This window comes from Paramormyrops kingsleyae, chromosome 18, assembly GCF_048594095.1.
Source record: "Paramormyrops kingsleyae isolate MSU_618 chromosome 18, PKINGS_0.4, whole genome shotgun sequence".
NCBI lineage: Eukaryota > Metazoa > Chordata > Actinopteri > Osteoglossiformes > Mormyridae > Paramormyrops > Paramormyrops kingsleyae.
In genome coordinates, this window is record NC_132814.1 from 18164037 (window position 1) to 18187929 (window position 23893).

At 46.9% G+C, this 23893-nt stretch overlaps 1 protein-coding gene across 6 annotated transcripts in view; it reads right to left on the reverse strand.

Annotated features, from left to right (window-relative positions):
- The window catches only part of igsf9bb (immunoglobulin superfamily, member 9Bb), a 110018-nt gene extending 86340 nt beyond the window's left edge, over positions 1-23678 (reverse strand). For 3 of the 6 annotated variants that reach the window (XM_023813566.2, XM_023813568.2, XM_023813565.2), the window contains exon 1: positions 23151-23677. In XM_023813566.2, the coding sequence (XP_023669334.1) occupies positions 23151-23214 (64 nt within the window). In that variant the 5' untranslated portion in view covers positions 23215-23677. Of the gene's footprint in view, positions 1-23150 lie in introns of all 6 variants that reach the window. The other 3 variants (XM_023813567.2, XM_023813570.2, XM_023813569.2) reach the window with 2 other exon arrangements.
- Positions 23679-23893: the final 215 nt, after the last annotated feature.

Consider the following 23893-nt stretch of genomic DNA (forward strand, 5'->3'; position numbering starts at 1 on the left):
TTTTAAATGTTCACTGCACTTCCTGTAATATGCCTATACTTTTTTTTTTTAGTAATACGATTTTCTAATTCATATGCAAGATCTTCTGTTTAAGTATTCAAGATATAAACCAAAAGTTTACATTAAACACTAACTGAAGTAATGAACTTCAGCAAAAGGAATAGCTGAAAAATAAATGTCTAATTGAAGATATTTTGACAACAAGTAGTGTTAAGTACATAACTTCTGTTTATAATGAAAGTTAGCTAGAAATTCATCCCGTGCAAAATACAGCAATCTAATGTTACCAACTATGTAATTAAGTGTTAACTTGAATTCACTTACAGATGAGGACAGATATTGTGATATACTTGACAAAGGCTAGCTAGCATTCTTGTAAAGAATTGCCTTATTTCCCATAATCGTTTTTTTTCCACAAAAGGCTTAGGTCTCAGGCACCCCCACCCCCCGGCCCCCCAGCTCGCATCCTTCTGTGACAGTGTCCACCCACCTAATCCTCTTTATTCAGAGTTAATCCACTTTATTAGATTTCGCCTGCACAGTTTTTTTTTAGGGGCTGAAAAGTGCAGGTTTAATCACATGACGGTTTCGTTAATGAGAATGACGGTGGACGTAACCTCACCTCGCGCCTCACGCCCGCCCTCTGCCCGCCCTCTGCGGCCTCCTGTCCATTAAAGGGCGCAAATGTCATGTGACCAGTCTGTGGCTGGCTCTCCATCCGACACAAAAACCGACACAGTAGGCACCAGTCTACGCCACTACTAAGAGCATTTGGATTAAACTACTATTTCAAAAATTGACTGTTTTATTGCCAGTGTCCGCAAAGCCCTGCAAATGAGGCGACGGGACCAAGACCAGTAGCTGCCCCCAGTCGGCATTCAGTTAAGGTGCCACTGGCCAGGCCAGAGCTCAAGGTGTTTTATTTCTTATTTTACAAAGCACCGAACATCTAGCTTGCAACTTCGTTAACTGCCTAATGCGAACGTCGAAGAAACCTCTACATGTCGGTTGATGAGAGAAAGTGACTTAAGAGGGCAGAAGGCTCAGTTCTGGAGCCGGCCTGGTAACTGGCATGGATATAGAGGTATATACAGGGGCAGGGCCACAGGGGCACCGCCCCCAGCAGACGGCTGATTGGCCCTTTGAGTGTCCACTCCTGTCAGTCAGCAAATTGAAATTTCTCATTGGCTTATAAGGTTCGCCCCTCTATATGAATTATGGCCCGTCTTGTGGCCCCCCACCTCAAAAAATCCTGGCCCTGTTCCAGAGATATCAGAACAATGGAACTTCAGGAGATCCAACCAATATGGATGTTTTGCGTTGCATTTAAATAAATAAATAAACAAACAAATAAATAAACAAATAAATAAAATAAAAAAACTTCCCCCTGCGTGTGAAACAACATCACACACTATACCACTGGATATATTCACACAGGAAGAAAAAAACACTTTCATACAGTAGCCCAGAAGTTCCGTTGTACGCAAAATACAAATAAACAAGATCACTGAAGTATACACAGGGCAAGAAGGCTGCTGAGATTCTATTTTACGCTGTTTATTTTTATCCAAAACGACATGCGCTTTTCGAGAAAGCAGGGTCAGCGAGCTTTGCTCAGGGACCTGACGGTGACGTCACTCTACCGATCCCAGGCCTTGAACCAGTGACCGTCTGATCACAGACACAGCGTCCCAAACCACAGAGCCACACACCACTCCCATATAGAGGCTTATTTGTGTGGATTAAGAAAACAACCCTGGCACTTCCACTCCATTCTCCTTTGATTCAGTTGAATTCACTGGGATGCTTACGGCAATTTTTATGCAGACGTGACTGTGGTTCACCTCGAAGTCCTGCTGAGGAATGGACTGGAAGTGCAAAGGTTTCCGACATCTGGCTTGATGACCCTCCCCCCCCCATCTTCCCCTGCTTTGCAAACGCACCTTTTAATCCATTCATATAGCGGCAGAAACTTGATGTTTACTGAAGCTATTCAGGTCTAGCCCCTGGGTCGAGAGTTGCCCCCCCCTTCACGACCTCATGGCTGCGTGCCCAGTCTGCTGCCCTTCGCCAGAGAATCCGTGTCCGACCTGCGTATACAGTATGTGCTGAAAGACATTAAGTGCATCGCACTGTGTTTGCTCACTGAATCTATTAGAAGGAAAAGGATTGATCTACAGTGGCCATCTCACCTTCTCCAAATTCCACAATCTGACCAGCAATCATCTGCGCAATGATATATGGTGGAAATTCCACTGTGTGCCCACAATTACTGTTACTCTGTCACATTGCGCACGTTCCCGGGTAGAATCAAAGAGGTACCACTGGCTGCACCCGCCTGGATAATTAAATTAAACTGCAGATTAAATTAAAGTTCTTTCTCAGTGAGTTTAGCATTAAATCAGTGTAATGGGCCACCAGAAAGAGAAGCAAAAGCACTTTGATGGCCAGTGATTCGTCTATAAGTGAAGGTTGCAAGCAGTGAGCACGGATTTCACACTGGCTGAGCCCTGCCCTTTGCCCTGTGCTTTAGGTCGCAGGCTCACTATTATCTATTTACACTGCAAAAGTGGTTATGGAAGACGAGGGTGCTGTGTGGCTCAGGCTACGCCTCTGTGCAAATGACCAGAAGGTCATTGGTTTGAGTTCTGTGGCTAGCAGAGTGACCATATCACTACTTGTCCCGTGAGCAAGGCCCTTAACCCACAGACAGTGTTGGCTTGACCCCGGGCTCAGAAGCTAAGCTTCACTCTGAACTGTGCGTGCGTCTCAAAGGAGAGCATGATGGGATATGTGAAAACTATCAAAAGATAGCTGTGTTTGTACAAATGGCAAATAAAGCATCATTTAATTTAGATGGAAACTGAACTTTTTGATTTCTGGAAATGATAGTGGACCAAAAAAAAAAAAAAAAAGCTTACAGTAGTTGTTCATTATACTGAACAAAACAGGTCCGCCGTGGTTCATGAAGAGTAAACAGGATGTGTATTTTAACTACCAGTAATTAATGTCTCATTGTTACCGTAATTGTTTTTATTTATACTTTAATATACGGCATGTGTTACATGCCTCTCTTTTTATATCTGAATCTACCGTGGCTAATTTATCTTCCAGATGGAGAATTTACGATAAAGATCATGATTCATTGCCTCCACTGAAAGGTTCATCTTGTTCCTTATCGTTCCACGTTGTTGTTGCTCTCCTGAATGCTATAACAATTCTATGTGGCCAAGTGGGTCAATTTGTCCAGCTTCATAATCTGTCATCCGGAAAAAAAATATCGGAATGCACCGATTGTGCTTTTAACGTTAATATGCCACAATTGCTGATTAACTCCTTGAAGAGAAAGATCAGCCCCTATCGAGAGGAAGAGCTGTTCTGTGTCATAAAGCTTGCGTACGATGCCAAACACTGAGCACTTCAGGTAGCTCTCAAGTGGAATATGGTTCCTCCCAAAGTTTCTTCCTTCTAGGGAGTTTTTCCTTGCCACTGTCACCTCTGGTTTGCTCACTGGGGGTTTGGGGCGGGAATAATGTAAAGCACTTTGAGACAATGTAATGTGAAAATGCGCTATACAAATAAAATAGAATTGAATTGAATATCTGAAAATAGCACAGAAACCTTGACACTACCCAAGCATAGTGCTTAGCCCAGGGGCACAACACTGATAGCCCATTAGGGGTGTCCTTCAGGTCAACTGTCCAGTGACCCACAAACAAAAACATCACTGTGATGTATACAAACCGGCCTCCTAGGTCCTAATAACAAGCTCCCAATATTAAAATAGCATGTTTTCTCGATGTCCATTACGCCCTATTCTAAGCTCACAGATCTCAGGGTAAATATTATAGCCCAAGGGCTTCATTTCAGAATAAATCAGCCAATTTTGATGTTGGCCCCTTTGAGGCCCCAAAGCACTTGGCCAAGGATGCCCCAGAGGTGAACTGCAATTACAAAGTGTATCTGACAGCTCCAAGACATTGCCGTCAAGATCACATCTTCAGAGAGCCCTGAGACACAGTGACAATCCCGAGAGAACGAGGCATGCTGGGAAATTACCTTATGGAGTCTGGGCAATGTGAGTCTTTTGTAATATCACAAGTATGCATCTGTGAAATAATGAGAAGGGGCCAATCTGAATGTGCAAGCCATCAATTCCAGTGCTGTCATTTTTTAATTAAAATGCCATGACCAATAAAGCTCTATTTACTATAAATAGATTAATAATGAAATAAAGCTTTATTTGCATAAGTACATTAGAATGCTTCTTTTCAAATATCCCATTTGCTCTCCTTTGAGACATACACACATATGGTACCAGTCAAAAGTTTGGACACACCAAGCTGCCTACAAAGGAGAGTGATAGTGTCGCATCACATGACCTGGCCACCAGACCTAAATACAGTACAAATAGTTAATAATAGCTATATGAATGGATTAAAAGGTGCGTTTGCAAAGCAGGGGAAGATGGGGGGGGGGGGCGGGGGGTCATCAAGCCAGATGTCGGAAACCTTTGCACTTCCAGTCCATTCCTCAGCAGGACTTCGAGGTGAACCACAGGAGTCTGACCAGGAAGTGAAGGAAAAGCGGCCAATGAGTGCTCATACGTAACAAAAACTTTAATGCAAGGTTGTTGTATAGTTTTCTTTATTATGAAAATAACAGCAAAAAAATAAACTAATTTTCCAGTTACAAGTTACAGCACTGGAGAATGTAAAGCATCATTCCATACTATCACCTTGGGATTCCATTACTACTTTTTAGAAGTACAATAATAAAAACAATTGGGTCCCAGTAGCAACTCTGCCTGGACCCCCATAAAGGTTAGTGTACCGTTCTTCTTCAAGTCAGCCATTGTTCATCAGCGATACAGCATAAGCCCCTGAATGGACGGACCTGAAAGCCAAGGTCAAGCTTCTACCAGGTCTAATTTATTTAGCAGATGCTTTTGCTCGGGCTCAGTGGTGATATGGTTACCATGCTGGCCACAGAAATGGAAACCAGTACCTTCTGCACGCTGGCAGCTACCCTACCGAGCTACATACTGCAGCTGTTAGGCATAACCGTCCCTTGACTGACAGCCCGATAGCCTGATGTGCTTCAGATAGCTAAGCAGCGCTGCCTTCGCATTCAACCAGCCCTGCACCTTTGAGTTGGGGCGCTGTCCCTTTCACAGCTAGTCACCTTCCATGTTCCTCTTCATTTAGCCTTGGCAGGCATCCTCTGTTCTCCATGCTACACCTTCCTGCTGATACCTCCCAACACTTCATCAGCTCCCTGTCTTTTTTATTCTTCTCCGCTGCGCCCCTCTCAGAATCTGGCGAGACGGATGCTCATCGCCTCAGACTCTGACAAAGTGTCAGGAGGGGGATCTTGAGAGGCTTGGATGAAGGACTAAAGCATCTCCTTTTGGCAGGTTATTAAGTCACTTAGCAGACCCAGAAAGATTTAGTTAGCTCACAGTGCCACAATTTCACTGCTATTTGTACTAATGGATATTTTAACTGCAGCTATTTGGTTTAAATGTTCCATGTTCTTCACAGGCAGACTGGTACAAAGCCACATTTCAATCCCAATGATCTATGGTGAAGAGACATCAACTTTTCTGGAAGTGGTTCAGTGACTCTGTCCAAACTCTGCGTAGTGTTTCCTGTGAGACCCCACCCACCCCCCCACCGCCAAAAATGAACACAAGTGAACATCTCAAGAGTTCAACACACAGATATTAGTATGTCTGTGACCACTAGGCACTGCAACCGGTCAAAAACGATGGGACTGTCCACTGTCCTTAGTGCATTTTATATCGGAAACACCCATGAAAACAGATTGCAGTAGATCGACTGAATTCCATATTCACCAATCAAACTGGAACTTCAAGACCCTTTCCTTTGGAAGAGGGGAGTGGACACAACAAGGCACATGGGGCATGGAAATGGGGCAAATGGCTGGCTGGTATCTCTTCTAGAGACGTAATGTGTGGGTCAGGGGTTTAGAATGTTGTTGGTTCAAATCCCAGGGTCAGGAGAGTGATGTCACCATTGGGCCCTTGAGCAAGGCTCTTAACCCCCAGTTACTGTGGGGAATGTCTGACCCTGCTTCCTCAAAACCAAATGTCACTTTGGATAAATTCGTCTGCTAAATAAATAGAATGTGATAAACAGGAGAAATAAAAAAACCCCCCATCACCTATCAAAGATATGAAGAATTCAGTGTTACCGACAAGTCTTACAAAACGGAGAATATTAACGTTTAGAAATGGTGGGACTTAAATGACCTGACACTGGATTTAACATTTCTAACTGTACAGTTTGACTATTCAGCCGTCAGCATGCTGGGCTTCACTAACAATTGCATCTTTCTCCATAACTAACCAACTAATAAAACCTCCATGTCATACTGTATGTGGCTGGTCTCCTGACACCTAAACAACAGCTCTATTCAGTAACTGTGTTGCTGGAAACATGAAAACAAGTGTATTGATGAACTGTTGGTGATATATATATATATATAAAAAGCTAAGACACTACAGAAAATGGGTGACTCAGTGATGCAGTGGTTAGCACTGCTGCCCCACAGCAAGAAGGTCCTGAGTTCAATCCCGGGTCCTTTCTCTGCGGAGTTCACACGCTCTCCCCATGTTCACATGGGGCTCTGGTTTCTTCCCACCTTCAGAAGTGTGCAGGGTAGACTGATTGGTGTGTCTAAATTGGCCCTGTGAGTGTGCGCGCCCTGCAGTGTGTTGGTTCCCTCCTGTGCTTGATGCTCCTGCCCCCCACAACCCCAGTGGGGACTAAGTGGTTTGGATAATGGCTGGATAGATATTACAGAAAATGGCAGCCACGCCGTGACTATATTTTCCAGTTACACTTCAAGATTAATTCACCGTCTTTTGTTTTAAGTTTTCTTCTTCCAAGTCTAGCAAACCAGGAATCACTACATTCATGGGTTATGTAAGTTAACCCATTGGCTAATTATCAGCGAATATTTATGTCATACGGTAATAATACTTATATTTCAGTGGCTTTTAAGTATTAAGTTTATACAAAATTGGCAGGCAGTTAAGTGATTAAATATATCACTCCACGTTCACTGAAAAAAAGGTCAATAAGCTTCATGCTAATACTCCAAAACTGACCAAGAGCATTATTATGTGACGGTTTTTCTCCCTGCATCTCTCATCTGACATCTGCCAGTCAGACAGACATTATGTCAGTCAGACAGTGCAAGGGATTTCCCACAATGGAGCTGAGAGACACGATTCAGAGTAAAATGGAGACGATTCGGCAAGAAGGGCGTGATAGGGAGACGTGACCCAGAAACACAACAGCAACCTGCGCATGGTACCTCAGGTAAAGCCACTGCAGGCGTCATTTTCTCGCACACCTTAAAGTTTTACAGTGCACCCTGTTCTTCATGCTGTTTACACTGGATACAGTGTACCCTGTTCTTCATGCTGTTTACACTGGATACAGTGCACCCTGTTCTTCATGCTGTTTACACTGGATACAGTACACCCTGTTCTTCATGCTGTTTACACTGGATACAGTACACCCTGTTCTTCATGCTGTTTACACCAGGTACAGTACACCCTGTTCATCACGCTCTTCACACCAGGTACAGTACACCCTGTTCATCACGCTCTTCACACCAGGTACAGTACACTCTGTTCTTCATGCTCTTCACACCAGGTACAGTGCACTCTGTTCTTCATGCTCTTCACACCAGGTACAGTGCACCCTGTTCTTCATGCTGTTTACACCAGGTACAGTACACCCTGTTCATCACGCTCTTCACACCAGGTACAGTACACTCTGTTCTTCATGCTCTTCACACCAGGTACAGTGCGCCCTGTTCTTCATGCTGTTTACACCAGGTACAGTACACCCTGTTCATCACGCTCTTCACACCAGGTACAGTACACCCTGTTCATCACGCTCTTCACACCAGGTACAGTACACCCTGTTCTTCATGCTCTTCACACCAGGTACAGTACACCCTGTTCTTCATGCTGTTTACACCAGGTACAGTACACCCTGTTCTTCATGCTGTTTACACTGGATACAGTACACCCTGTTCATCACGCTCTTCACACCAGGTACAGTACACCCTGTTCTTCATGCTCTTCACACCAGGTACAGTACACCCTGTTCTTCATGCTGTTTACACCAGGTACAGTACACCCTGTTCTTCATGCTGTTTACACTGGATACAGTACACCCTGTTCTTCATGCTCTTCACACCAGGTACAGTACACCCTGTTCTTCATGCTCTTCACACCAGGTACAGTACACCCTGTTCTTCATGCTGTTTACACCAGGTACAGTACACCCTGTTCTTCATGCTGTTTACACTGGATACAGTACACCCTGTTCATCATGCTCTTCACACCAGGTACAGTACACCCTGTTCTTTATGTTCTTTACAGTGGGTACAGTACTCCTTCTTCATGCTCTTCATGCCAGGTACAGTACACTCTGTTCTTTACACAAGAGTAAAACCTGAATTAATTTGTTCTGCTCCGTGGCACAAGGTCTTCAACGCCTCGAGAAAATCGCATGACAGTAAGTGCTATATGCTGCCAAAAGTGTTGTTCACAGCCAAGAGGCAGATAACACGGTTACACAAACAAACACACACGCATGCCACTGCATAAATCCTCAAGCACAGGAAACAGTCAAACCCTAAACCTCTGAGCACCGAAGCCCGCTGTTTACTCTGTGTTTACAGCTACACAGCCTACCAGGCCACAGGCCAACTGCCAGCCTAAACAGCTTGTCCCCCATAAGTGTTCACAGAGTGAGGCCGCGGTCTCCCGGTAATCCACATTAGACCGGGACACCGAGATGCTCTCCACGACACAGCAGCCAGATCTGCTCATGCATGCCGGCGGGCACCCTTTTCAGGAACTCCCAGAAGCCCCGGCTACGCCGCCCTTGCGTCTTATCGACAGCTGTTCCACCCATTGTGATTGGTAGTTTTCAGCAGTTTTATGCTTCAGGTGTGAAAGAGACCACAGGTCCCCATCGGACGCGATTAGAAAAAAATGCAATACAAACAAATATAACCTCAAGGTGTTTTATATAATGGCAACGCCTTGCTCAGTATGAGAGCTCCTTGTATCTCTGACAAGAAAAAGCTTTATTTACACAGACAGGCTCTTTATTTCCATTCTCTCCCTCTCTCTCTATTTATAACCAATAGTTATTCCCTGCTACTGAGCTTGACATTTTCTCAGGCTTCCCACTAGCAAAATCCCACTTTTTCCAGCAGCTCCGCTTTGAAAGCGTCAGTCGGCTTTTTAGTGCACAGCCGTGCCGGATTCGCTTTTCGTTTTCCTTTTCCGAATCCCGCCGTCCCACCCCCAGGACAATCCCGTGCTGCTGTTTCCAACACGGGAGCGAGGAAGACGTGCCCAGCTGAGTCACATTCCTCTTGTGTACGTGACACATTCCTGCATAAGATCAGGATAAACATCTGGCTCCTTGTTCCGCCGGTTATTCATCGATTCCTCCTATTCTGCCTCTAGGTCCAAAATTAACATTTTTTACGCTCGCCACGAGACAGGCCAAAAATAGTCTGAGCTGACGTGCCGAGGAGGGTGACGAAGCGTCGAGGGTGAAAACGGATTTATTCTGTTTCATAACCACCGTCTCGCTGTGCATTTGATGAGGGGCATATTCAAAACTATTTCCCTGGATTTAAAAGCTCAGGTGACAGCATTGCCCCCCCTTCCCAAAAAAAAAAAAATGTTTCTTTATCTCATTGGACAAGCAGTAACAGTAAACCTCACGGACGCCAACTGTCACGGATAGCAGCGTGATACCAACGCAAGCAACGAGTACAGGACATAACGGGAACAGAACGTTTTCCGTCTCCTCCGCAGCGTCTCCCGGAGAAGAGGCAGGAGATCTGAGCCAAAAATGAGTAAAAACAGATACGACGAAAGCAAAGGAGTGCACCTTTTCACACCCCGCCTCTCAGAGAGCGTGCCTCACATGACGACCCACGAACGACAGCTGAAGAACAGACTTGGGGTTAAAATTAACCCTATACGTTCGGCCTAACCAGAACAGAGAGCACCTGATGCAGGGTGAGTCACTGTCACGAAGTCACTGATTGTCGCCGTCGTGATCTCCGATCACTCGGGAACCATGTCACGCACGGGATCACACTGCTTACGGGATCATTACTCGAAAGTGGTGGTGAAGACCGCACCAAAACCAACACCGTTTTGTGTCCCTGTCACAGCGTTTTAGCCCAAATGTGGACAAACCAGTGGAGAAAACAAACAATGGCCCATATGTCTTCTGCATTTATCGCTTTGCTTCTGGCAAAATTTGACCAAATGCTTAGCTAGCGACAAGATGCCAGTTGAACATGCAATATTTTACAGCTACTCAACTCACACTCTTCCATGCTTTCACCATATGGTCCTTTATACAAGTGAGCCCCACTCCCTTACATCCCCCCCCCGCCAAGACCGAGCTGATGAATGAATAAAGTCATCGTACGAGAGAAGATAATTTCCTAAATGAAAGCTAACGTCACAATGACGCAGGGCCCGTCCTTCCGTCTTACGCGTATGTTGCACTTGGCACGCCAGCACAAAGCTAAGTGCCCATTCCCCGCCTTCGCTCTCCCCCGCCCACCGGCCTCAAAACCCCCCTGCGAACGTTCTGGCCCAACTGCTCGTTTAAAGTCCCTGTAAACAGAACGAAATTACCGGGGAGATCTGCCCCCCCCCCCCCCCCACCGTGGCCTGTGTAGCTTAGCGCCGTGTGACTCGGCGCTGGCCCGCGTCCCCGATCGCCGCGTGCCCGAAACCATCTCGCTTCCACTGCTGGTGTAGCATGTGTGTGCCACCGCCTGCCAAGACGGGCCGGCCGGGCCGGCGACGAGGAGGGAGAAGCGGCTCGCCGGTGGGAGCGCTGACGGAAACAACACATGCCTAGTTTGCTAGCTTAGCATATGGCGCTAAAACAACAACAACAAAAAAATACAAAACAAAAAAGCGATTCTCAGTGGCAGGGATGGTATCGGGTCTGTCTGTAAATAACAGTGAAGCCAGATTCTGGATTTCAGATTTTTGAAGTTTACAGTTTATTCATTTGGCGAGCCTGGAAAACATGTTTTCTTACATAATACAACTCTATTTATTATGTAGCTACACTTTGGTATTTTTCAGTTGATTAATGGTGAATGAAACAGCACTCATTCACCAACAGGGCAGATTTGCGGAGGCAAGCGCCAGGTCAAACCCTGGATCCCGACATCCACCCAGCGATGCATATCTAGTCCCGCCCCTCTCCCGTAAGCAAATCACATGCGAGTTTGTCTTTCATCCACAAGTAGCAGCTTCTCCATTGATGACAGTTTAAAAAAAAAAATACAAGACTGTACCTTTAAGTTGTCTCAAAACTCCAGGAACACTATCACTTTTATTATTTGTTTTTCGTATTTATAGGTTAGTATTAATAATAGTTTATTATTGGTTCTTACCAAACTGGCCTTAAATTCAAGAGATCCACTTTGGCCTAAAATGTGAGGTTGTATGCCCAGCACCTGGTAGTATCCCCCTAAAAGCTCCCATCTGAGCATTCTGGGAAAGGCATTCTGGGAAAGGCATTCTGGGAAAGGCTCTTCATACAGGGGTTGCATGAGCCTCAAACGTTACATAAGCATGCCTCCGGTACACCACTCGACGTAGGACGCATCCATGGAGACTCTTTCATAATTTCCGACGGCTGAGCTTCAAAAGGCTCTCTCTGCCTCTCGTCGAGAAGGTGCTAAGCTGTCACGTCCCGTCCCCACCCCAAACCGCTCGAGCGGAACCGCTTGGAGCGCCACCTCCACAAGAACTTCACACAGTCACTGTTTTCCCTCTCATCGCCTCTTATCCCAAGAGTCATGACCACTATTCAGACATGATAAATGATTTAAAGAGGCCACCATATGAGGAATTATGGCTGTCGAATGTAGCAGCAGGTACAACAATGTGAGAGGGGGGAGCGATCTGTGGCCATGGTGACAGGAGCATGGCGCCTGCAGACCTAGACAAACAGGAAGACCCCTGGGGGACCTTGCCTTTCAGGTGCTTTTAGGTGTCTCTGCCACACGCCTGTTACAAATGGTTGTCGTGGTGCTAGGAGAGCGCAAACCCATAGTTCACCAAATAAAAACGGTGATAAATTTATGATTTAACTTGCAAGATGATATCACAGCCTCCGCTCTCTTCTGGCACTCTTCTCTCCTTCTTCCTTTTTTTCCTGTTTCATGTACCATTACGGGCAAATAATGTAGTAATGGATTTCCACAGCTGATTAGTTCAGAGTTTTGCTTCTACAAACCGGATCCACCGTCTCCACTTTAAGGGGTTAGCGCATACTCTGTCTCCACCTTAAGAGGATAACATGTCCTCTGTCTCCACCTTAAGGGGTTAGCACATACTCTGTCTCCACCTTAAGAGGATAACATGTCCTCTGTCTCCAACTTAAGGGGTTAGCGTATCCTCCGTCTCCACCTTAAGAGTATAGCATGTCCTCCGTCTCCACCTTAAGAGGATAACACGTCCTCTGTCTTCACTGTAAGGGGTTACCGTATCCTCCGTCTCCACCTTAAGAGTATAGCATGTCCTCCGTCTCCACCTTAAGAGGATAATATGTCCTCTGTCTCCACCTTAAGAGGATAACATGTCCTCTGTCTCCACCTTAAGGGGTTAGCACATACTCTGTCTCCACCTTAAGAGTATAGCATGTCCTCCGTCTCCACCTTAAGAGGATAATATGTCCTCTGTCTCCACCTTAAGGGGTTACCGTATCCTCCGTCTCCACCTTAAGAGTATAGCATGTCCTCCGTCTCCACCTTAAGAGGATAATATGTCCTCTGTCTCCACCTTAAGAGGATAACATGTCCTCTGTCTCCACCTTAAGGGGTTAGCACATACTCTGTCTCCACCTTAAGAGGATAATATGTCCTCTGTCTCCACCTTAAGAGGATAACATGTCCTCTGTCTCCACCTTAAGGGGTTACCGTATCCTCCGTCTCCACCTTAAGAGTATAGCATGTCCTCCGTCTCCACCTTAAGAGGATAATATGTCCTCTGTCTCCACCTTAAGAGGATAACATGTCCTCTGTCTCCACCTTAAGGGGTTAGCACATACTCTGTCTCCACCTTAAGAGGATAACATGTCCTCTGTCTCCAACTTAAGGGGTTAGCGTATCCTCCGTCTCCACCTTAAGAGTATAGCATGTCCTCCGTCTCCACCTTAAGAGGATAACACATTCTCTGTCTTCACTGTAAGGGGTTACCGTATCCTCCGTCTCCACCTTAAGAGTATAGCATGTCCTCCGTCTCCACCTTAAGAGGATAATATGTCCTCTGTCTCCACCTTAAGAGGATAACACGTCCTCTGTCTTCACTGTAAGGGGTTAGCGCATCCTCCGTCTCCACCTTAAGAGGATAACACATTCTCTGTCTTCACTGTAAGGGGTTACCGTATCCTCCGTCTCCACCTTAAGAGTACAGCATGTCCTCCGTCTCCACCTTAAGAGGATAGCATGTCCTCCGTCTTCACCTTAAGGGGTTAGTAGATCCACCGTAAGGGCTTTGCTGAGCACACTGGCTGTGACACGCAGCCCAGTGCTTCCTGGGCATGCCGGCTGCCACACAACCCCCACCCCACGTGCAAAGCGCGTCAGCATAAAAACACGCTCCTGTGATCTAACTATAAACTGCCCTGATGTAGGAGAAGAAAAAAAAATGAAAGAAAAGAAATGGGAAAAATGTCTGTGTCAGTAGCAATCTGAGGATAGCTGTAGCTCAGATGAGTAATCCTGCCCCTTAGAGCATACTTTTACAAATCCCCCACAATGATATGTCACTTCGCTTCCCACCAGGACGCAGGTTAGTGCATGGGGGGGGGGGGGGGCATCGGAGTCTGTCTCCATGACGCTGTCAGCCAGGATGGGAGGAGCGGAGCTGATGAATTGGGAGGGGGATGCTTTTGCTGAATGGGTACCAGTGCTTGGCTGTGGTACGTCACAACCAGTTGTGCGAGTGGGAGGGGGGGTGGGCAAACCTCCTGAGAGCCTTCTGACACAGAAATGCAATGCTGAATTAACGTGCTGGGGTGAGGGGGGGGAGGGGTTCGAGCGGATATAGTGAGATGAGGATTATTTCCTGGGCCGGTTCTGGGCCGCGGTGTCTAATGGCCATGAATGTTTAATGGCAGCGTAGGAGGAGGGGAGGCGATGGGAGCTGGCAGCTCACTATCAATGGGTAACAGTGATACGGGACTGGATAGGAAGAGAGGCCGCCATGGGGGGGGGGGGGGGAGGGCTCGCTCTCAGTGCCGGTCCCCCCGCTGCCACAGCGCTGAAGACGTGAGGTGCAGACGAAAGCCGTTGGCGCTCTGATCTGTCAGCGGTGTGGGATTCTCGTAGCGCCATGCCTACCAAAATGGCAGCGTCCCGCTCCAGAGATAGGGACGACTCAAGCGGAATACTGGGATCTATCCGTACTCTTTGTCAGATGGTTACTGTATGCTGGAATTTCTCACTAGAACTTTTTAAAGACATGATGCATTTCTTTAGCAGATGCTTTTATCCAAGGCAACATGCTTTTCAGATGGTCCCTGGTATAGTTGGGGTTACAGGACTTGCCCAGGAGCCCAACAGTGAAAGCACTCTGTCGACCCCAGGATTTGAACCAATGACCTTTTGATCACAAGCACAGCTTCCTAACCCTTCGAGCCACACACCATCCCCCATACCCTACATGCATACCTCATGGTGGGAAAAAAATCCCCAATCTTACAGCTGTATATTTTGGAGAAAAAAAACAAATGATCTTATTTTTGTTTCGGCTAAGATATCGTTTAATAATCGCATGAATTACTTGACATAAATTTAAAGAAATTTAAGGCCACGACAGAAAATTAAGTAACACAGAAAGGGTTTCAAATTAGATATTTGTGAGCTGCACGAGAAATGGCCGGAAATTTCTAGAGATATATGACCAATCGAAGACAGGGAGCAGCTGAGATCTCACGTAATCTCATTTCAAGGCATCCTTAGCTGCCGAAACTCAGAGGCAAAGTAAGACATCTCTGAGACTGGTAAGGGGAGTTTATTTTTTTTCCAAAGCACATCTCCGTTTCCGTCTTTCAGTGATCTTGCTTTTATCTACTGAAAATTATCCGGGAGAAAAACCAGAGATCGCACTCCATTTTTTATTTTCATCCTCTAGTTTCCCCAAATAACGGTCCCCAGCGCTGTCAAAGCATGAATGACTGTAAACATTCACTCCCCCCAGCAGCAGACATTAAAGCTGCATAATGTGGCCTGTCACAAAGATACCATTTCATCTCTCACTTTGCAAGCGCAATATTTGACAGTTCTTCCCACAAAACCACCCATTGATTTTTTCTGAACTGCTCAAAACATACATAAAACAAAACATCAGCTAAAAACAGGACTGATCCCCGATTCTGTCACTCACAGCCACCACAACAGCAGAAAGGCAAACACCACTGTAAATCCCCTAAACACACCAGCACACCATCAGCAAGCAGAGCTTTGTGCTTTTTTCAGGATTATTATTTTCTAGAATAATAACAAAACAAGCAGCCAGCCATATTTGAAAAACTGAAATTACCATTATAGTAGAATGGCAGCCATTGAGTTTCTCAGTATTACTTGGCAATTACACAGATAAACTGCCGTCAACCATTATATTCTGCAGCGATTTTGGATGCTGAAATGCTAAAATTATGCAGCCGTTTGTTTTTCTGTATTTTTTCTGTCATGTGATGATTAACCCTGTGTGCCCCCAGCTCCTCGCACATGGCTAATCAAACCCCAGAAGTTGTTCTGAATCACTTCTCCGTCCTGCTGTATGGGGCTGCCATAAAATTCAGTCCCTCTCCCTTTTCTTTTTGAACTTGGACCACGTTCTCTCGGTGACACCCGCAGTGGGAGGGACCGCCTCCACCTACCCAGGTGCAATTCTAGGATTTTTAAGAAGGCCTATAATTTATGCAGACGAGCCAACTTTATCATTAGCCAATGATATGACCAATCAGTGAGTGACTGAGGAGGAAGCCAATCAGCTTTCAGCACCTATGGCCCCGCCCCCGTACATGGTCCTATACCTGCCTAGGCAAGCCCACCTACATGAAGAGCCCCACACACACCCTCGAGCCCACAATCTGTCGGCGGAGCGCTCCTTGCCACTCGCAACACAGCCGGAGCCCCTTTGTTTGGCCTCATAAAATATTTAGCTTTAATCAGCAGATGTTGTTTTTACGCGAGAGGGACTTAAATCATCCTGTCACCGTGTCACGTCACCACACGTTCCGTTTAATTCCAATATATTCTGTGCGAAATTCCGCACCACCCTTGAACCCATTCTGCAACAAGCTTGCGGTCTACGGTGATTCCTCACAGGGGAACTTGCGCTGGATAAAAAACACGTCATCTTCTGTTGATGATACAAAAAACAGTCACTGCTGCTCTACTGCTAGAGTGCTAAACTAAAATTTAGAAACGTCAACTTAAAAATAAATAAATAAACAGGCTCTCCATCAGTCCTGGTAACTCCTGGTGCAAAAGTGTTTACGGAGCACTAAAGACCCTGAATCTACACAGACGCCCAAAAATAGGTAGCGGGACTTTTCACGTAATGCAGGAGGCCCAACGTCTGCACGTAACACCGGAATCCCCCCCAACGCACAACACGCTTCCCAGGTAACACACTCACGGGAGAACCCAGCGTTCTGCTAACTCCGGACTACAAGAAAGGTTGGATGAACAAGTTTATCTGCAGAAGTGGAGATCCGAGTACTATTTCCCCAAGGAACAAAATATATAAATATTAATTGAACAGTAACAGTCAAAGCAGGTAGCAGAAACTAACAATCTGCCCACACTAGACACTGTAAATAACATGCAGAGAACACTGTGATCCAATACTGGATAAGCAGTTATGGAAGATGGCTATATGTGAATGTAAAAATCAGTAGGGTTTATACAGGCATGATACAACACAATATGGTAAATTGATTTTAGTGCTTTGATTTTGAATAAAAATGAATTTCATTAGTTTTGCGGGCTACCAATGCCTGATCTCCACTGTCCGACTGCATCAGACCCAAAAAACCAGAACGTCCTTCCCATCATAAACCCCCCTCCCCCAACCCCGCCCGTTCTGAAAAGTGAAGCGAGTTCAAGCTAATGACGCATGAAGTCACGTGGCCGGTCTGTCAGCCCAGCGAGCTGGCTCAGCAACAGGAGGAGGAAGCCAGCGCTGTGACCATGTGGTCTGGACCGGTCTGGACCACCACTAGGGCCCAGGCGAGGCAGTCTGTGCCAGGGGACAGGGCCCGAATTCTGTCCTCAGCACCAGTGCTCAGAAAAAAAACGAGGAGGTGCTTTTGGGACCTGGATAACATGCTTTAAAGTCCCAGGAAACTCCAGCAATAAAAGGGACCCGACCAGGTCTGTTTCAGTAAAACTTTCAATAAACAAGTTTGGAAACTGACGCCTATAGAGGGTGTGACATGGCTCTGATACTCACACTCCTATTTACAGTTATAATAAACATGGCAAAGTGTTCATAGCTAGTGTCCACCACTTCTCTTTCACAGGTATACCTATGACTCTCACAAGCCACCCTGATTCTAGGACATTTAACAGCTATGACTGATACAGATTGGCCACTCATTAGCCAATGATATGTTTTGAATCGGTGAGTGACAGCGGAGGGTGCATTTGGGAGTTCCAATCAGCTTTCAGCTGGGGCCACTGCCCCTGTGGCCCCGCCCCTGTATACACCCCTGCAGTGTAGCCTCGCAGGCCTCAATACACTGCAGCAGCGACGGCACCTCACCCCCAGCAGTAGGGGGCGCCATGGGATGGTACCTGGCTAGCGGAGGGACGTAAGTGTGAGGCTTTAAAGCCAAGGCTCTCGTTTTTGGGACTCGAGGTCTGGCCAGTGATCCCGACTGTCAAAGAGAGAGAGGGTGCGGTCAGCTTGCTTATACTCACCACCTCTGTCTGGATGGCCTTCGGTTCGAGTGACATCTCCGGACAGCCCTGATCTGGGGTCAAAATAACCCCACCCCCCCCCCGACTCGGAAGCACACACACCGGCCCACCGTCTCACACGGCGCATAGCCCCAGGCTGATGCAATATTTATGACAGACGGGAAGTTGCAAAGGTGAGGCGGATCCTTCCCCCTCCGTCGGCCCAAGAGACCGCAGGTTCTCCAGCAGCACACATGCGCGGCTGCACACGTGTGCATGGACGCACACCGTCCAGACAGCCCGCGCCGCACATCACCCTGCAGTTCTGGTTTGATACCGCGCCTCCATACAATATGCCTGACAGAAGCTCTACTTCTCCCCCCCCCCCCCCCAGGGCTGTCAGCCCACCGCTGGAAACAAACCGCAGACTCAACTCGCATAAGACACAGGCTCCACTCTCTGGTCCGTAATTATTCCCGCTGTACCTGCAGCATCCTGACACACACCTCTGTCTAGAGCAGCGTTTCTCAACTGACTCGGGCTACCAATTTCAGCGGGCTGCGGAGTGTGTGATTCAAAAAATAAAAATGAGCGTACAAATTTTGCCAACAATTTTTTTTAACCATCACCAGCCCCCCCACACCCCCTCAGGAGACAATTTTATCCTGATAATAATGTGGGTCCTGAGGCCAGATGACAACCACTGATCTAAAGCATCATCCTCCAGCTCCACACTTGGCAACCCCATGAGGAAATAATGCACTACCTGGACACACACACACACACAGGCAGGCTTGCAATTATATCTTTCTGGGGACTCGCCATTCATTTCTATGGGGAAAACTCTAATCCCAACATGACGACCTTAACCCCTAGCCAGCCCTAACCTTCAACATAAGTAACCAAACAATGTAATATAAACATAATCCACGCACAAACACACACACAAACAAACACACAGAGTCCTGACAAGTTCCCTACCGTGAGAGCGGCATGAAGACCAGATATAGGCTTATATGTTTTCTGGGGAGGGCAAAAATAAATTAGCATAATTGGCCATATAATTCAAATAATGAGGGAGTGCAAGCATGTTTCAATAAATCTAAAATAGCTACTTCCTGACCTTAACTAGACCAGAGCTAACAGGAGTAATTCCTGCATAATTTATCAGGACGCCTTTCCAAAGTGCTGCTGTCCGACGGATATCTGCGGCCGACGGTCCCTCTCGGGGGTCGCCTCGGAAAACTCAAATGGGATGGTTTTCCGGAGACGGCATGGAGGGGGGGGGGAGGGGGCTCAGCCTTGGCCTTCCGTATCCCTCCATCCGGAACGCGAAGGCCGGAAAACCTCGATAAAGAAGTGGAGTCGACTCAACCCAGGGGGATTTCTAGCTACCTGGTGTAATTTCAGGCGAGGCGTCACGGGGGAGATTACGACCTGGTGAATTAACGAAAAATGAAAATTAAATGAAAGTCATCGACAACGGAAACACAGCAGTAAGAAAAAGAAAAGCCAACTAGACCAAGGGCTTGAAAACCCCGCATGCATCCACTCCTCCACTCCCAGGTTAAATGCTGATGCTCCAGCGACTCCTAAAAAAAGCCCAAAAAATTTCCAGCCATCTACACGAAACTCAGATCACAAAGAAGTCTGATCCGGGGGCCCTGGGCTAGAGTTTGAATTTGAAATTTCCAGGGAGTGGCGCCTCGTCTGAGGTCTATAAACATGTTCCCCCCCCCATGTGGAGATGGGCCCAGTTGATTCTGAGGCAGGATTGTGGATGGGGTGAAGGTGAGGGGGGCGCGGACGGGATGGTGCTACCGGGGGCTTTTGAAGTTGCTGAGTTCAGGGAAATGGAATCCGGGCCGGCAGAGAGGATCCGACGCAAGGATCAGACGGCACCTTTCAGCGGAGACCCGGTGTTACTAAGACACGGTCGCTCTGGGGAACGTCTTTCTCGCGGCTGGATTGTTCCGTTGCCAAGCTACAATGACATTTAAAAAAAAAAAAAACTTGTATAATTTAACCAAGCCTCTGTGAGGTCTCTAACTGAAAGCTCCCGGTCTGAAACCCTGTCTCGAGGCAAACAAAAAAAAAAGATGAGCGTAAAATTAGATTCCTGACATTATGAGAGGCTGGAAAGAACAGGGTACGTTCGTCGTGCGCTGTCTATGCCGGGCGACACATCCAGACTTAGCCGTCGGATTCTGAGGTGCATCCGCTGTGATCTTTCGCCCCGCTACACGGCAATGGGAATCGATCGGAATTGTGACCGAGTCTGGGCTATGCAGAGCTGGTTGGCACCGGGCAGGTTACTGCCAGGTCACTGGAAACCACAACTCACCGGAAACGGGGCAGATACCGGCTCCACGAACCACTACCGCGGTGATTTAAAGCACGGCTCAGCGGAACCAGAGTTACGGAGTTACAGGGGTCTGGAACACAGAGTGTTATCCGTGTCAGAACACGAATCCCATTCTTCATATCAAAAAGGGTCATTTCAACAGGATGAGAAGGAGCGGTTGTCAGAAAGCACAGGAGGCCAGATTTACAGAAATCCTCCCCACAGAACTTGGATCTCTCCCCATATTAAAACCTTCCCCTACATAACACGCTTTCAAACTATTTTACTAAGTGCTCAAAAAAAGTCTGCCAAAAAAATAAAAACAAACTCCTCTTCTTTTCATGCTAGCTCTTTTATTTCCAGGAGCCCTATTACAAATGTAATCCCATTTGCAACTGGAATTCGCCATATTGACCCAGAAAAGTCCAATTCACTGGCAGTAACTGATCTGGTAGAGGGAATGGTTCTCAAACAGAACCACCTTCAGCTTGCACTGGCGTCAGCGTTGGACCAGCACCGACGGGGAGTTCCCCGCAGGAGCGGAGGTCCCCGAGTGACGATGCTGACTCCGTGTACCGATGCCGCCCCCCCCCCCCCCAAACCAAACCCACACGCGTTGGTGTGTGTGAATGGCACCCACATGGCACTTAGTCAAGCACACAGATTAGTCATAATCATTTTAAGGGAGACAGACGCTGTTGGGCATATGCTTCTGTGGTTAGAGATGCAGCCTCCCAAGGGCGGGAGGGGAGCTGAAGATGGGAGGGGGGAGTGAGGGCTCAACAAGTGCGAGCCAGACTGCAGCCATAACCCCCCCCCACACCCCCCCCCCCGCAGGCCCCCATTAACTGTGCTTGCCCTAACTGTCCTACCAAGCCCAAAGCGCTCTTAACGGGAGCGATTTCTATTTTGGTCTGCGCTGGCAGAGGGGAGCAACGGAGTGCGTGAGGGCAGAGAGAGAGAGAGAAAGTGACAAAGAAAGATCAGGGGGGCTGGCATGATGGCCCGCGTCCAGGGAGGAGCTGGCGAAAGCGGAGGCTCCCGCCAGCTAACAGCTTGAGACGGCAGCATCGAGGAAGAAGGACAGAGCCCCTAGTGGTCTGTGTCTCCACTGCGGTTGGCTGAGAAGGGGGTGGGGGAGGGGCGGCGGCGTCTGGTGAGGGTGGCGCTGGGGGTTGGTGCTGGTAGGTTAGACGTAGCGCATGCAGGTGACCGGCACGGGGAGGACAGCGCCACGATGCTCTGCTTCTAGGCGGCGTGACGCGCACCAGCTGCCACGCGCACAGGCTGCAGCCAAGACCTGCCCGTACGACCTGTGATCAGAAGCATCCGGCACCCCCTCACCCACGTCAACTTTATCCCTTAGCTGCCGCTTCCAACTCTCGTGGACTCGGTGCTATATAAATCTTCAATCAAAGATCATGCACCATACCCATCTCTGGTAACAGAAAACACACTACACTTAAAATTAAGGCACGAAAAACAACAAATATCAGCAAAATGTATAAGCAGCAAAGTTTAATGATGAAGAGAATTCACACTTCAGTTTTCAAAAAAATAAAAGGAACAAGGACAAAGGTTACAGGATAACAAGGATGACAAAACCAACAGTACAGACTGGGGGCTAAATATAGGAGTTATGCATAAATTGTATAAATTAAAATATAGTCTAAAAATTAAAGGGGTACCTCCAGGATATGAACTATTTCAGCTATGATGCAGTAATTTCAGAACAAAAGCGCACCCTCCTGTGGCGGCAAATGGAAACGCAAGGCCAAATAAGTCCACCAGGACGAGGCAAATTACCCAAAATAAGAATGCATTTGCCTTACTGTCAAGGCGGACGCTACACAAGAAATCGCATGTTATAAACAGCTATGCAAATTAAAAGTACCCATCAATGGCATTTAAAAATAAATTGTGTTTTTAACCACATAATTCTGCCCATTGTAATATCTGCGAGCGCTTTAACATCTGTTTCTGAAATAAGCAGAAAAGAACTGGACTGAAATCACTTCACCTGCAAAGAGCAACAAATAGGACTGGCAAGAGTTGCAACGTTTTTTGTGAAGGCAGCTCGTTACACCAACATCACTGTGAGACACCATGCTAGGACTTAGCACACCCCTTTGCAGCGGCAGTCGTTTAAACAGAACCGAATTCAGATCTATTCACAGACCAGAAGACATCCAGTGCCTACTCAAGGAAAATAAAACCGATTTTAATTACCCGCAGGAAAGCCAATGAGGTATAAGGTGTATTCCTGATTTTCTTACATTTACCTTTAATGCATGACTAAGGAAAATACATTACTGGGCTACTATATGATATAAACCGCCGTGATTTAAATAGCTTACTATTAAATGGTTTCAAATTGGCTACAAAGCAGCAGGATCTATAAGCTGAAGTTCCTGCCACGAGACAACAATTTATAAGATTTCATCAGAATTTCGTGCGCATGTGGTTTTCTACAACTATTCCAGCATACTTGGCGTGAATCGGTTACAATTTTTGCTAAAAAAAAAAAAAAGCAAAACATCAATACTCTGGAAAACTGGAAATATCTGATAAATAACGGAAACCTGATAAACCCCATGCAATCACTTTGGAATATTATTCGAATCCGTATCCATATTAAATAAAAATTAAATGTAAGACATCTGCGTGCATGCAGCAGCAATTACTAAAAGGGGAGCCATCGGGAAAGTAAACGCGAGATAAATACCAGAGTAATCGAAAAACTTTAGTACTGAGCATCATCTAATATTGCACTTCAACTCACCTTGAGCAGCCGTTCCTCGGGTGCTGAATACACTTGCTATCAAAGTGGCCACATACCAAATCATAGTACTATTGCCAACCAGAAGGAAACCTCATCATATCTCAAAGTGCCCCTTTCAATAAATCTTTCATAGCCGAGCCCCCCGGACGGTGAACGCTCAGTCTGCTGCTGATACCCTTTTATTCATGCCCTGCACACTTTTTCTTCAACGCTTCCCCTCATTCCTTCCCTCCCCTTCACGCCTTTTGCATCCTCTCTCGTTGAGACGGAGCACCTGCACCAGTGAGACGAAAGCAGACGGAGCGAGCTGCCGAGGGGCAACGTGAAACCAAGCGTGACATTTTTAGCTTCTGCGCCCGCCTCCGCTGCGTTTCTATTGGCTGTAGTGGGAGGAATATGGGCGTGGATTGGCCTCGTCGCCCGTCGCTCCGCAGGCAGGGCCAGGCGAGCCCTGTTTCAAGGTGAGTTGGAGCGTGGAGTTGCACCGGAGCCGCAGTATCATGCGCAATGAGGGAGAGCCGCGTTAGCATCTTCTCTTGAATTTGTCGGGGCCGTTTCTTTAATATATACGCCGCACTGGAGAGATAAATTGTAGGTATCATTTCCAGGCTATTTAAAATAGATATAGCGGCTCGATTTATGCTTTCCTTGCAAGAGAAGCGTTAGACGAATCGTCGGCTGCGTCCTTCCCAGGCTGATCCCAGGCTGGAAATGACCGTAAACTTGACTTTTAAAGAATCCGT